We start from the raw sequence: 14751 nt of genomic DNA on the forward strand, positions 1-14751 counted from the left end.
CTATTCAATATAGTATTGGAAGTTCTAGCCAGAGCAATTAGGCAAGAAAAAAAAATAAAGGTATTCAATTAGGAAAAGAGGAAGTCAAATTGTCCCTATTTGCAGACAACATGATTGTATATTTAGAAGACCCTATCATTTCAGCCCCAAATCTCCTGAAACTGACAAGCAACTTTAGCAAAGTCTCAGGATACAAAATCGATGTGCAGAAATCATAAGCATTTCTATACACCAATAACAGACTAACAGAGAGCCAAATCATGAACGAACTTCCATTCACAATTGCTACAAAGAGAATATAATACCTAGGAATACAACTAACAAAGGATGTAATGGACCTCTCCAAGGAGAACTACAAACCACTCCTCAAGGAAATAAGAGAGGACACAAACAAATGGAGAAACAGTCCATGCTCATGGATAGGAAGAATCAGTATTGTGAAAATGGCCACACTGCCCAGAGTTATTAATAGATTCAACGCTATCCCCATCAAGCTACCAATGACCTCCTTCACAGAACTGGAAAAAACCACCTTAAACTTCATATGGAACCAAAAGAGAGCCCGCATAACCAAGACAATCCTAAGCAAAAAGAACAAAGCCAGAGGCATCATGCTACCTGATTTCAAACTATACTACAAGGCCACAGTAATCAAAACAGCATGGTACTGGTACCAAAACAGAGATATAGACCAATGGAACAGAACAGAGGCCCTGGTGGCAATGCCACACTTCTACAACCATCTGATCTTTGACAAACCTAACAAAAACAAGCAATGGGGAAAGGACTCCCTGTTTAATATATGGAGTTGGGAAAACTAGCTAGCAGTGTGCAGAAAGCAGAAACTGGACCTCTTCCTGACACCTTACACTAGAATCAACTCCAGATGGATAAAGATCTAAACATAAGACCTAATGCCATAAAAAAAATCTAGAAGAAAACCTAGGCAAAACCATTCAGGACATAGGCATAGGTAAGGACTTCATGACTAACACACCAGAAGCAATGGCAACGAAAGCCAAAATAGACAAATGGGATCTAATTAAACTCCAGAGTTTCTGTACAGCAAAAGAAACAATCATTAGAGTGAACTGGCAACCAACAGAAAGGGAAAAATTTTTTGCAATCTACCCATCTGACAAAGGGCTAATATCCAGAATCTACAAAGAACTAAAACAGATTTACAAGAAAAAAAAAACCCATTCAAAAGTGGGAGAAGGATATGAACGCTTTTCAAAAGACATATATGAGGCCAACAAACATATGAAAAACTGCTCATCATCACTGGTCATTAGAGAAATGCAAATCAAAACTACATTGAGATACCACTTCACGCCAGTTAGAATGGTGATCTTTAAAAAATCTGGAGACAACACATGCTGGAGAGGATGTGGAGAAATAGGAACACTTTTACACTGTTGGTGATAGTGTAAACTAGTTCAACCATTGTGGAAGACAACGTGGCGCTTCCTCAAGGACCTAGAAATAGAAATTCCATTTGACCCAGCATCCCGTTACTGGGTATATACCCAAAGGATTATAAATCATTCTATTACAAAGACAGATGCACATGTATGTTCATAACGACATTATTTACAAAAGCAAAGACCTGGAACCAACCCAAATGCCTGTCAACGATAGACTGGACAAGGAAAATGTGGCACATATACACCATTGTATATGACCATTTATGCAGCCATAAAAAACAATGAGTTTGTGTCCTTTGTAGGGAAATGGATGAATCTGGAAACCATCATTCTCAGCAGGCTGACACAAGAACAGAAAATCAAACACCGCATGTTCTCACTCATAGGCGGGTGATGAACAATGAGAACACATGGACAGAGGGATGGGAGCGTCACACACTGGGGGTTTTTCCATTTGTTTGTGTCCTCTCTTATTTCCTTGAGCTCTGTTGAGGGGTGACAAGGGAGGGACAGCGGCAGGGGGTGGTGCAGAGGTCAGGGAAGGATAACATGGGGAGAAATGCCAGATGTAGGTGATGAGGGGATGGATGACAAACCACATTGCCATGTGTGTACCTATGCAACAATCTTGCATGATCTGCACATGTACCCCAGAACCTAAAGTACAATAAATAAAATTTTAAAAAAAAGTATCATTGACGTTGTCAAACTGACATCAGTACTAATGTTAACATCAAGTCATCAACAAATAACATTGGCACCAACATGATATCAACAAGTCAATATTAAAGTTAACAAGAATATGAACAAGACCGCTACTAATAATGTCAACAATGTCAAGAAATCAACACCAATGTAAACAAGTCAATAACATCAACGATGTTGACGTCAACAAGTCAACAGCAATTCTTCAACATTGTCAACAAAATAACAGCATCAACAACCACATTAACAATAACTAACATGTATTGGGCACCTGCTACTTAATGAATTCTCTCTTGTAATCCTCACCACAACCTCATATGGCAGGTACAATAATGACCATCACTACAGAGATGGGGAAAACGAGATCCAGAGTTATGCAGTAACTCCAGAAGACCCACAGTCAGGAGTAAAGTGAGAACAAGCCCCTGGCAGTCTGACTCCAAGCCTGTTACTGTCACCCATACTGCTATTCTGCCTCTGTCCTTAATAAGTGTTTGTTGAGAAATTAGTCCATGGGGAGGGTTATTTTAATTAGCACACAAGGGAGAGGAGCACTGTTTCTTGCCTACTTGTTCTTTGTATTTAACGGAATCTAGAAAGAAAAACCAAACTAGGAGTTTCTTTGTAGGCTTAACTCATGCTCTTACAAACAGCAGCAGCTTTTTGTGGGAAGTAGGGGCAAAAGGAGGGTGTCTGAAATATAACAAGCCTAAACTTATATCTTGACTCTGTCAGTAACTTGTTAACTTTGACAATTTGTTCTCAACTTCAGCTTTCTTGTTGGCAAGAAGTAGGTAATTACGGATCCATCTGGGAGGATTAAATACTTGTATATAAAGCATCGAGCAGAAACTCAGAGAGCAGGAGTGAGTTTGCAAAATCTTAGCTTGCTTCCCTTTTGCCTTTTTATCATCTGAAGAGGATGACATTTACTTCTGAAGAATCTCATGTCAAAACAGGCCATAATCACTAAAACATCTGGCTGCTTCTCACATCCCAAATATTAGTCCTTAATTGAATTCTAAACTGTAATGGCAAATTATGCTCCTTTCTGAAAAGCAAGGATGTCTGCCTTCTAAATTAGCCAGTATCAGGAAGGGAGTTCAGTGGAATATTAGACAAGCATCAAAACAGTCATTGTGACAGCTTACAATTAGGGAAAAGTACTAATGGCATGGTATCAAATAAACAGTGCGCAATAATCTGAGGTTCCCTGTGACAACACAATAAATGCAAAGAAGCCAAGACTGGAAGGAGATAGTGTAAAATAATAAAAGACTTTTTTTTTTCCTTTAAAATTTTTCTTTAATAGTTGCTATGAACTGAATTAGGTACTGCATCAAAATTCATATGTTGAAGCCCTAATCCCTAGTGTGATGGTATTTGGAGAGGGTGCCTTTGAGGGATGATTAGGTTTAGAGGAGGTCATGAGGGTGGGACCCTCATGGTGGTGGTATTAGTGTCCTTATAAGAAGAGATACAAGCGAGCTCTCCCTACCACCCCTATATGAGGACAGCAAGAAGGTGGCTGTCTGCAGTACAGGAAGAGCACCCTCACCAGGGCCCGACCATGCTGGCCCCTTGATCTTGGACTTCCCCAGCTCCACAATGGTGGGAAATAAATATCTGTTGTCTAAACAAGCAGTCTATGGTGTTTTGTTATATCAGCTCAAGCTCACTAAGACAATAATGTTCTAATATTTGACTAATAAATAAAGGGAAGAACTGAAGGAGAAAAGTGAAGGGGACTTTCTCATCAAAGCCTCTGTAAAGATATCTCAGGAGCCACAGTTCAAAGGGTAAGAAATGACTAAGAAGAAAAGATTTAGATAAGTTTTACAACAAGGAGTCAAATAGAAGATTTCAAACCTTCCATTTTCAGAAGGTGCGTAGCAAAGTGACTCCATATGTGCAGTCACTTGCTGTGCAAGAGCTGAATGGAAGCTATGACTCATGTGCTACGATGTTTGGCATTCCATCGAGTCATTTATTCACGGTGTTCCAAATCACCATAGTTGTGGTCTTTTTGAAAAGTTCTGTAATTTTGCTATGTGTGTTAGCATCATCTTCCCCAAAAGGCTATAACATGCCCAGGGCACGGCTGTGACCCCTCTTTAACACCTAGCACAAGGCACAGGAAATAATCTTTTTTTTTTTTTTTTGAGATGAAGTCTTGCTTTGTCACTCAGGTGGCCCAGACTGGAGTGCAGTGGCGCCATCTTGGCTCACTATAACCTCCACTTCCCAGGTTCAAGCGATTCTCCTACCTCAGCCTCCAAAGTAGCTGGGATTACAGCTGCCCACCAACATGCCCAGCTATTTTTGTATTTTAGTAGAGACGGGGTTTCGCCATGTTGACCAGGCTGGTCTCAAACTCTTGACCTCAGGTGATCTGCCTGCCTCAGCCTCTCAAAGTACTGGGATTACAGGCATGAGCCATTGCGCCCAGCTGGAAATACTCATCTTTAAGAACAGAACACAAACAGTGACAGGGGAAAGGCAGACTAACATGTCCATCCTGAAGAACACTGTCAGAGAAAGCTGGTGGGTTTTCTGGGAGGTTCTGAAGAAAAAGGGAAATAATGGAAAATACCTATAACCACTTAAAATTTTGTGCCAAGTATATACATCACCCCCACCTTTGTGTGTGTGTGTGTGTGTGTGTGTGTGTGTGTGTGTGTGTGTGTGTGAAATGGAGTTTCGCTCTTATTGCCCAGGTGGCTGGAGTGCAATGGCATGATCTTGGCTCATCACAACCTCCGCTTCCCAGGTTCAAGCGATTTTCCTGCCTCAGCCTCCTGAGTAGCTGGGATTACAGGCATGTGCCACCACGCCCAGCTAATTTTGTGCTTTCAGTAGAGATGGGGTTTCTCCATGTTGGTCAGGCTGGTCTCAAACTCCCGACTTCAGGTGATCCACCCGCCTCAGCCTCCCAAAGTGCTCGGATTATAGGTGTGAACCACCATGCCAGGTTTATATCCCCTTCTTGTTTAAATGATGCCCTGACTGCCGTCTGGAAAGCCAACACCTCCTTGCCTCTTCCCTCTCCACCTCCTCACCTCTCAGGTAGCATATTGAGGAGTAAAGGATGGGCCCTTGGCCCAAATCAGTCAGTCGCCACAGCTCCCAGCAGGACCCAGCAACGGGTTCAGGGTGGGCATGTGACCCACTGAGAGACCATGAGACATAGGGACACTTCTGTTGGGAAGAACAGGAGAGGGGCCAGCTTTTTTCCCTACTGGTTTTGAAAAAACAGAAACAGGGTTGCTGCCATCTGGCTGCAAAGCAGCCCAAGAATAAAGCCAACAAGGGGAACAAGAGAGGGAGAACTGGGTCCTCGTGACACTGCCTGTGTTCTCATCAAATTCTACCCTGATCAGGCTAAATGAAGACTTTTCAACCTTCTGAACTTGTGAATTCTCTCCTGGGTTAAGTCACTTTGGGTTGAGCTTTCTGTCCCTTGTCACTAAGTGACATGAGGAACTTGATTTGGAGTCAAGAAGACTTGGGCTCAAATCCTGACTTCCACCTGGTGACTCATTAACAATGTCATCATGACCATATTGTTTATCTTCTCCGACCCTCTCTCATCCATCAGTGCTATTCTGAGGATGTAATAACTATTATATTTTAAAAGTACCAGTACAGTGTCTGGACAAAATAAGGTGATTAATAATTTTTTTTTTTTTTTTGAGACAGGGTCTTGCTCTGTTGACCAGGCTGGAGCACAATGGCAGCATTTTGGCTCACTGCAGCCTTGGCGTGCTGGCTGAAGTGATCCTCCCACCTCAGTCTCCTGGGTAGCTGGGATCACAGGCGTGCACCACTATGCCTGGCTAATTTTTGTGTTTTTTTGTAGGGACAGGATTTCGCCATGTTGCCCAGTCTGGTCTTGAACTCTTGTACTCAAACAATCTGCTCACCTCGGCCTCCCACAGTGATTGGGATTACCAGCATGAACCACTGCACCTGGCCAGGCGATTAACAATTTATGGTTCTTTCCCTCCCTCTGATTTCCTTTAAAGAAAGAACAAAAAGTAAAGGCTTGCTGATGGAAGAAAACAGAGAAAATTATTTTCTTCCAGCCACTGTCCTTTCTCCACCAATTAGTAGGAGCTGCAGGGATGGGAAGTACCTTAAAAGAGCCCACTCCTGGGTCAGAGATGCCGGGACGGTGTTGACCAGTGCCATAGCCTGCGTAGCTCATCACCCACGGCTCATGGAAGGTCACCCACAGCTTCACGCGGTCCCCAAACGTGGAGAAGCAGAAGGCTGCATAGTCCAGGAAGGCATCCACCACACTCTCATTCTGCCATCCGCCATGATCCTGCAGGGCCTGAGGCAGGTCCCAGTGGAACAGCGTGGCCATGGGCTCGATGCCCGTGTCCCGCAGACTGTCAATCAGCTTGTTGTAGTAGGCAATGCCTGGGAGGCTGGGGCTGCTCTTGTGCCCCATGGGGAAGATCCGGGACCAGGAGATGGAGAACTTGTACACCTGAGCCCGGAGGCCACGAAGCAGGGCGATGTCAGAGACCACCTTGTGGTAGCTGTCGCTGGCCACCTCTGGTGTTGCTTGGCCCTCAGTGGTGTTCAGGGGCCTGCGTGGATCCCAGATGCTCGGTCCTCTCCCACCCTCGGCCCAGCCTCCTTCCACGTTAAAGGCTCCTGTGGAGGTGCCCCAGAGGAAGCCTTCAGGGAAAACGTCCTGCAGGAAAGTGTCCCTTTCTGCCCTGGACTGATTGGCAAATGATTCCCAGGCTCTCTGATAGGCCGAGGCAAGAGAGGAACGTGTGGTCTCGCGGTCCTCCTGCTGGTCAGGCTGAAGGGGCAGGCTGCCAGTCAGAGAACAAGATGTGCTGTGGGATTGAAGGGACATAAAAATGAATGACACTGTCAGTTACAAATGCCCCCTAGAGATGACTACTGTGTTTAATCAGATAGATTCCAGAGACACTAAGTCAAAAGTCCTATCTGCAAAGCCATGGACAGAAAGTGACTGGTAGACAGGAAAATTATTATTACCCCTTCTGAGGTTAGTGATTCTTGCTCTTTCATGGTTAAAACAGGAACAATGCTACTGTTCTCTGTATTAGATTGCCCTTGAATATTGTCTTCAATTCTAGTGTCATATTTTATTCTTCTTATAATTTACTGTTCGTATAACATAGCTAATAATAACAATGTCTTCAATTTATTGAGCCTTGATTCTGTGCTGGCCACTGTGATAAGAATGAATGTGTATTATCTAATTTAATTTTCCCAACAAATTTCTGAGATGGGTACTGCAATGATTAATTCTCATCCTACACAGGAGGAAACAGACTTAAAGAAATGAGAAACTTCCTGACTTCAGGGAGCCAGCGGCTATTTATCAGCTGGTATAGAAGTACACTGATGTGGACCAACTAAATATCAGTCCTGGCTACTGCCTCCTTTCTTATTCCTGCTGCTTGGATTTCACACATAATAGCAGGAGCTCAAGCATCCATCCTGGACCATGAGGTAGAAATCTTGTTAAAGGTGACAAAGTAACAACGAAGGACCCTGGATTCCTGGTGATTATGAGTAACTTCTCCTTGACCATACATCTTGCAGGCAGTGGAGCAGATTCTGTGCTTTTAACCTCGTATACATACATGTTTATGTGCATGTATGTGTATGTATATATATGCATATGAAATAAAACATCACATAAAAGTACATGCTGCATTTATACAAAATGTGGTCTAATATTTTCTATTTTACTCTAGTTCATCTTCCTCCCTCCAGTTCTCCTTTCCTCCTTTTTCTTTTTTTCAATTGTGATTGCCAACTTCTAAATTGATTTCACAGCCAGTGAGACATGTCCTAGGGGTGGGAAAGCATGCATGCTGCAAATTACACCCAGCAGAGGGCGGCCTTGAGGACGGGTTGGCAGAAGTAGGTGTGAGGGTCTGGAGGAGAAAGCGTGGCACATGCCTGGGGAAAAGAAGTTGGAGTACAAGAGCATCTCCCTGTCACACAGCCATCATGTGGAGAGGGGATGGCGCCTGTACCAGCTGGCCTACAGTGCAGAACTGGGAGAAGTGACAGGGACACTACACAGAGATCTTCCTCTCAAGGAGTGAAGCCTGGGCCTGGGTCACCTTCCAGGAGGCTTCCTCCAAACCTAAGCGCCTTCTGTTTCACTCAGCACAACTCCCTGACATTTGTTAAAGCAGTGGGGAAGGGAAATGATCCTCTCCCTGTGGATGATCCCAACACACCTGCCACTGTGGAGCGCTGCCGGGGACGCGGCGCCGCTCCACGGTGCCCATAAACACAGCCTTTGCTGCTCCGAACCTCACTCTCACCCAGTCCTTCTGGCCCTGACTCCTTCCTCCTGGACTGCATGAAAAGAGGTCTGAGGAAACAAACTGCCCTGGGATGAAACAGAACTTGCTGTACAGGCTTGGAGCTGGGAGCCCTGGGTTTAGTGGTCATAGGGAGGGATGTAGCACATGATGATGCCTCAGGCTCCACACCCAGGGCTTCTCAGTTCTCCCTTTTTCAGGGTGCAGTGCTATGTGTCTCCTGCCAAATTCTCATGTGAGAGTTGTTTGGGGGCCTCTATCTCCCCTATAAGGTCTAAAATTCTGAGGGAGAAAACTATGTTAGTCCTTTCTGAACCATTCCTCACCCACTGCCCCTGCACTCAGCAGGTTCTCCAACCACATCCTCCTGAGTAGGGGCTGCTGGCTGTCTAATATTAGGTCGTGTTGGACCTCCCCTTCAGGTAAAGCACCACTAAGTGCTGAGAGAACCTCAGAGCTGGTGTTGCTTGTAATCACTGGCTTCTCTGGGAACCCATTTTATTATGGCCTGTTGAGTTTTCTTTCCTGAAGCCACAGACAGTCCTTCCTGGCTGACTCCAGGTGTGGTCGGGAAGCAGTGCTGACCCATGTCTGTCCATTGCAAGTTTGCACTGCCACATAAAGCCTGAGGTACAGCTGCTGCTGGGGGTATGTTGATCTGAACTGCTGACTTGAAATGGATCGAAAGGATGGAACAACCGGAGAATATAGCTCAGGACAGTCAAGTACCAGAAGAGGAAAAGTACAAAGAGGTGTTGGCACTGAAGCTTATGACCCTGAACAGAGCTGCACTGGAAATATCAGAGGTGAGTGACAAAGAGAATGCCCACTGAAGGTCTGGAGTCAATTATTGTCCCAGCCTTTGTCCCACCCTAAGGGATGGTGCATGATGTTCATGCATGTGACATCCCCCCATGGAGTGCTGAGGTTCTGGACAATTCCCAGTACTGGCTTCCATGCCATTCTTTTCTCACTCAAAAAGCACAGTGGGATGTGCGTGCATGAAAGCAATGTAATTATGGGCATAACCTCAAAATCTGCTCTCATTTTTAAAAGTATATTATTTGCAAACTTTGGGACTTTATTCATTCAGTAACACATTGTTTACAACCCCATCATAGATTAAAACCTCTGTCCCTAAAACATCGACAAGTTAGGCATCTGCCCTGCTGCAACAGCTGGCTTTCCTGTCCATCCTGCCACCTCATGGGGACGTTTCATCCTTTGTATTGAAGACGTGGGCACAGAGAACTCATTTCTCTTACTCATTATATAACTTCAGTGAGATGGTCAGATCTATCTTTAACCTGGCCACTCTTCCACAAGCTCACACCGTCTCCAACAAGATCTTAAACTAGAAGGCAAGGGTTCCAATCCTAGCTGGTACAGTGGCACAATCTTAGCTCACTGCAACTTCCACCTCCCGGGCTCAAGCGATCCTCCCACCTCAGTCTCCCAAGTAGCTGGGACCACAGGCATGCACCACTATGCCTGGCTGATTTTTGTATTTTTTGTAGAGACAGAGTTTCACCATGTTGCTCAGCCCAGACTTGAACTCCTGGACTCAAGCAATCTTCCCACCATTGCCTACCAGAGTGCTGGGATTGCAGGTGTGAGCCATCATGCTAGTTGTGTGAACTATCTCAGTTGGGTGAACTGACAGATGAGAAAGCGGAACCTCATGAGTCCCACTCAGTAAGAGACTCCCTGCTTTCTTTCTGGGTCATTTCTCATCGATTGAATGGCAATAATAAATTTGGTGGCCCAAGAGTTGATGACAACAGTCCTATAAGATTATACATGTAAAAGAAAACAGAGTATTCTACAAATATCAGCTATTGATAGTTCAATAGGCAATCTGATATTACCTTTTCTTGGAACTTGATGAACAACTCAGAAACTCATTAATATCAAACCCAATGGTGAGCGCTTGGTCTTTATTTATGGCTGTAAGAGAAGTAGTTAAATTAACTCTAGGTGAATGTCAACTAAGAAAACGCACGTCTGAAATCAACAGTTTTGCTCACTTATACAACACACCCAAACGCCAAACAAAGGTTCTAAGCCCCCTTGGAAAATACCATGGGCTCAGAAGTGAATTCTACTTACTTATTACTCAAAAAGTGGGTCTCAGATTTCAGTGTGAATCAATATCACTGGTAGAGCATGTTAAAACACAAGTTGCTGGTCCCACCCCCAGAGTGTCTGATGCAGTAGGTCTCAGGTAGGGCTCAAGAATATGCATTTCTAACGAGATACCAAGTGATGCTGATGTTGATGCTGTTGGTCTGGGGACCACAACTCTGAGAACAATTGATTTAGAAGAACTCAAAGATTAGAAAGGGATGGAATATTTTTTAAAGTGTGGTAAAATACACGTAAACAGAAAAGTTACAATTTTAACCATTTAGAGACAGGGGAGATCTAAGAACAGAAATTGTTATGCCATCAAAGGTGAGTTCAGATAAGGGTTATTAAATGGTATCTACAGATGAACTTCAGGGGCCCTGTGGAGACAACCCAATGCTGGCAGGGGTTCTAGGTGTGCTATGGTTTGGATGTGGTTTGTCCCCACCAAAACTCATGTTGAAATTTAACTGCCACTGTAACATTGTTGAGAGGTTATGGGACCTGTAAAAGGCATTTGGGTCATGAGGGATCTGCCCTCATGAAGGGATTAGTGCAGTCTCCAGGGAGCGAGTGAGTTCCCACTCTAGTGGGACTGGATTAGTTACCATGACAGTGGTTGTTATAAAGTGAGGCTGCCTCTGGTGTTTCATCTATTTGCAGACACTCGCTTCCCCTTTCACTTCTCTGCCATGTTAGGATGCAGCATGAGGCCCTCACCAGAAGCTGACCAGATGTGGCTGCCAGATCTTGAACTTCCCAGTCCCCAGAACCATGAGCTAAATAAACTTTTCGTTATAAATTACACATTCTAGGGTATTGTATTATAGCAATACAAGAGACTAAGACACGGTGGTAGAAAGAACACTACTGACTTCTCCCATACTCTGGCCTAGGGACAAGAGTGACAGGCCTGACTAACACGGCCCTCAAGCACATTCCCCTCTGCCCCTTCCTCCCTTCTTGCAGAGACTCCAGTGACTGCCAGCCTCAATGCTATCACAGACCCCACCTTTCCCCTGACTTGACTGGACCAAGAGCAGCCTCCTGATCCATGGCCAATGCTCAGATTCACTCTCAAGAATTTGAACTAAGAGATACTAGGAAGACGGCCTTTGAACCATCAGTCCTACCCTTGAAAATTCCTAGCATCTTGGTCAGGTACCCACCAGTGCCATGTGCAAGCTGAGATAATGGGGACATGGAACAAGGGTAAGCATGGAGGGCTGGCTGGAGAGGGGCATAGGACAGCCCTGCTAAGAGGAGCAGAGATGAGAGACCTTGGAGGGAGAGGTAATGGAAGGAGGCAAAGATGAGTTTCCATGCTTACAACTCATAGCTGAGGCCTGACGATCTTTACATCTATAAGAGGCATCCTTGTGTAGAACTTCTCCTTTTTCTTGGGGCAAGGGGAGATGGTTGCAAGGGACCATCAGTAGGAAGGCAGAGTACACTAACCTAATCTGGGGCAGACTCTCAGACTAGCTTTCCTGCCATGCTCCTCCTCCCATTAGAACCCCAGACTTTCAAGACTGCTACCCAGCACACCAGTGCACCAAATGTCACTCAAAACCTCTCTGGCAATGGTCCACTCACCTTCGAAAAGGCTGAAAAGCAGCCTGGCTGGGCTCTTCATGGTGGAGGGGCAGCCTGAGAGTTTTAGGTTGAAGATGAAAACTTTCACTTTTGGCTTAATAGTCTGAAAAAGAGAAGGACCAGCAAGTAAACTGAAGCTACCTGGAAAGCATCTTAATAATGGACAGCGTTTCAAGATGATAAGCTGTGCCACTTACTCTGGCTTTGGAAATGACTCCTAGCTATCTCAGTTAATTGAAGGAGCTGACTCTGAAGGAGAAAGAACTACAGTTTTCAGTAACATAGTCTACCCTCCCCACCAAGTCCCACCTTCACCTCTTCCTTCATCTCAGGCTTAGAGGGCACCTCTTAGTGCCAAGCACAGTGTTAGGATCAGGAACAAGGCCACTGCTCACATCTGGAGCCTATGCTACTAAAGCAGCTTAGTTAAGAGGCCACCATTTAAAAAAAAAAAACAAAAACTAAAAAAAGAATTAAAAAAAAGAAAAAATAAATAAATAAAGAGGCCACCATTGCTGTATCTATGAATGTCTGGGATTTGCTTCAAAATAATCGAGTTTGGTTAGCTGAGCATGGTGATGCATGCCTGTAGTTCCAGCTAGTTGGCAGGCTGAGCCAGGAGGATGGCTTGAACCCAGGAGTTCAAGGCTGCATTGAGTTATGACTGCACCACTGCACTCCAGCCTGGGTGACAGAGCAAGATCCTATCTCTAAATAAACATTTTTTTAAAATTAAAAATCTAGTTTGGGAGATAGAAATTATGGGTTAGGTGAAAGAAGATTAGCTATGAGCCAAAAGCTCTTGCAGCTGGAGATGGTATCATAGGGGTTCATCATACTTTTTCTACTTTTGGATGTTAGAAATTTTCCATAACAAAAAGTTACAGGAGCCCAGTGGATGTGGTGGCTCATGCCTGTAATCCCAGCAATTTGGGAGGCTCAAGAGGGTGGGTCACCTGAGGTCAGGAGTTCGAGACCAGCCTGACCAACATGGCAAAACCCCATCTCTACTAAAAATATAAAAATTAGCCAGGCTTGGTGGCGTATGCCTGTAATCCCAGCTACTTGGGAGCTGAGACAGGAGAACTGCTTGGAGGTAGAGGTTGCAGTGAGCCGAGACTGCATCACTGCACTCCAGCCTAGGCAACAAGAGCAAGAATCCATCTCAAACAAAAAGAAAGAAAATGTTATAGGTGCTGTCATTAAAACTGAAGTAAATGTAATTTCTTCTTATTTTTAGCCATATCAGTATCATAGAAAACGTCTCAGGGCTGACGCTGTATGACTTCACTTTATTTATTTCTGAGATGGGGTCTAGCTCTGTCGCCCAGGCTGGAGTGCAGTGGCACAATCTTGGCTCACTACAACATCCTCCTCCTGGGTTCAAGTGATTCTCCTGCCTCAGCCTCCTGAGTAGCTGGGATTATAGACACCCGCCACCACGCCCAGCTAATTTTTGTATTTTTGGTAGAGACAGTGCTTCACTGTGTTGGCCAGGCTGGAGTGCAATGTCCTTTCCTTACAGATGGGGCATCAGAAGCTTAAGAGGCTGAGTGGGTTGCCCACGACCACAGTTAGTGAAGCTGCAACTCCACATGGTCCTTACCCCTCCCTGTGCTACATCAATACAAGAGGGACAAATGACCAAAGGTGGCGTGCTTAGGAAAGCAAGGGTTTTCTCCGACCTGAAAGATGGATATGCCATGGGGCAGCCGGCAATGGCATATAGTGCTGGAGAGGTAGAGTAGCCTTGGAGGCCTCTGTCCTGCCTTCTGCCAAGCGGAGAACTCCCTGGGGAGCAAAGCTTTTTCTGATAAGTGGATGTGGGACCTCCTCATGTGCCTCCTGTAGAACTGAGATCCCAGGGGTGTGTTGTGGCTCATCATTGATGTGTTGGGCTCGAGTCTATCCTCAGGCCACTGGACAACTGTGTGCCATTGGGGAGTGGCCGCTGAAGGCCCCTGGGAGCAGGTGCCTGCCCCTCCCTGCCCTGCTTTTGCCCTCTTCCCTCGCAGCCCACAGGAAGCAGCCTCTTTAAGAGGAGGGTGGGGTTCCGGGACAGGGAGGGGACATTGGAAAGGTGGGCAGCACGATTCAGGCTCCTGGGGACACAACTTAGCTCCTGTCCTCAGGGCAGACTCAGCTGTTCTTCCTGTACTGGGTGTGATAATTGTGCATGGAAATGCTACTAGGCATGTGAACACAATCCCAGGAAGGAACAGTGTCCTCTCTGGTTCAGCTGTTGTCAGCTATCATTCCGAATCTTTGAGGCTGCTTCTGAGGGGCCAACCCTACCCAAGGAAGTAAAAGAAAGAGAGAACCATTGCAGAGTGCTTATAAATGGCTGCTAAGTTTGTCCAGGGAGAGTTTCACTATTTGGCTGGCCAGCTACAGACTGAAGTTTCACTGTTTTACCCAGACACTGGTAGAAGTGTCTTGAAAATGTGGTAGCCGGGTGCAGTGGCTCATGCCTACAATCCCAGAACTTTGGGAGGCTGAGACAGGCGGATCACTTGAGGTCAGGAGTTCGAGAACAGCCTGGCCAACATGGTGAAACCCTGTCT

General features: G+C 45.3%; 1 protein-coding gene across 1 annotated transcript in view; it reads right to left on the reverse strand.

Moving 5' to 3' along the window:
* Window positions 1-14751, reverse strand: part of LCT (lactase) — a 64039-nt gene that overhangs the window by 35222 nt on the left and 14066 nt on the right. The window contains exons 4-6 of the mRNA XM_037733513.1: window positions 12188-12290; window positions 10333-10411; window positions 6268-6988 (exon numbers count right to left, since the gene is read on the reverse strand). Coding sequence (XP_037589441.1) covers window positions 6268-6988; window positions 10333-10411; window positions 12188-12290 — 903 coding nt within the window. The remainder of the gene's footprint in view (window positions 1-6267; window positions 6989-10332; window positions 10412-12187; window positions 12291-14751) is intronic.

This window comes from Cebus imitator, unplaced genomic scaffold (assembly GCF_001604975.1).
Source record: "Cebus imitator isolate Cc_AM_T3 unplaced genomic scaffold, Cebus_imitator-1.0 Scaffold534, whole genome shotgun sequence".
In the NCBI taxonomy this organism is placed as follows: Eukaryota; Metazoa; Chordata; class Mammalia; order Primates; family Cebidae; genus Cebus; species Cebus imitator.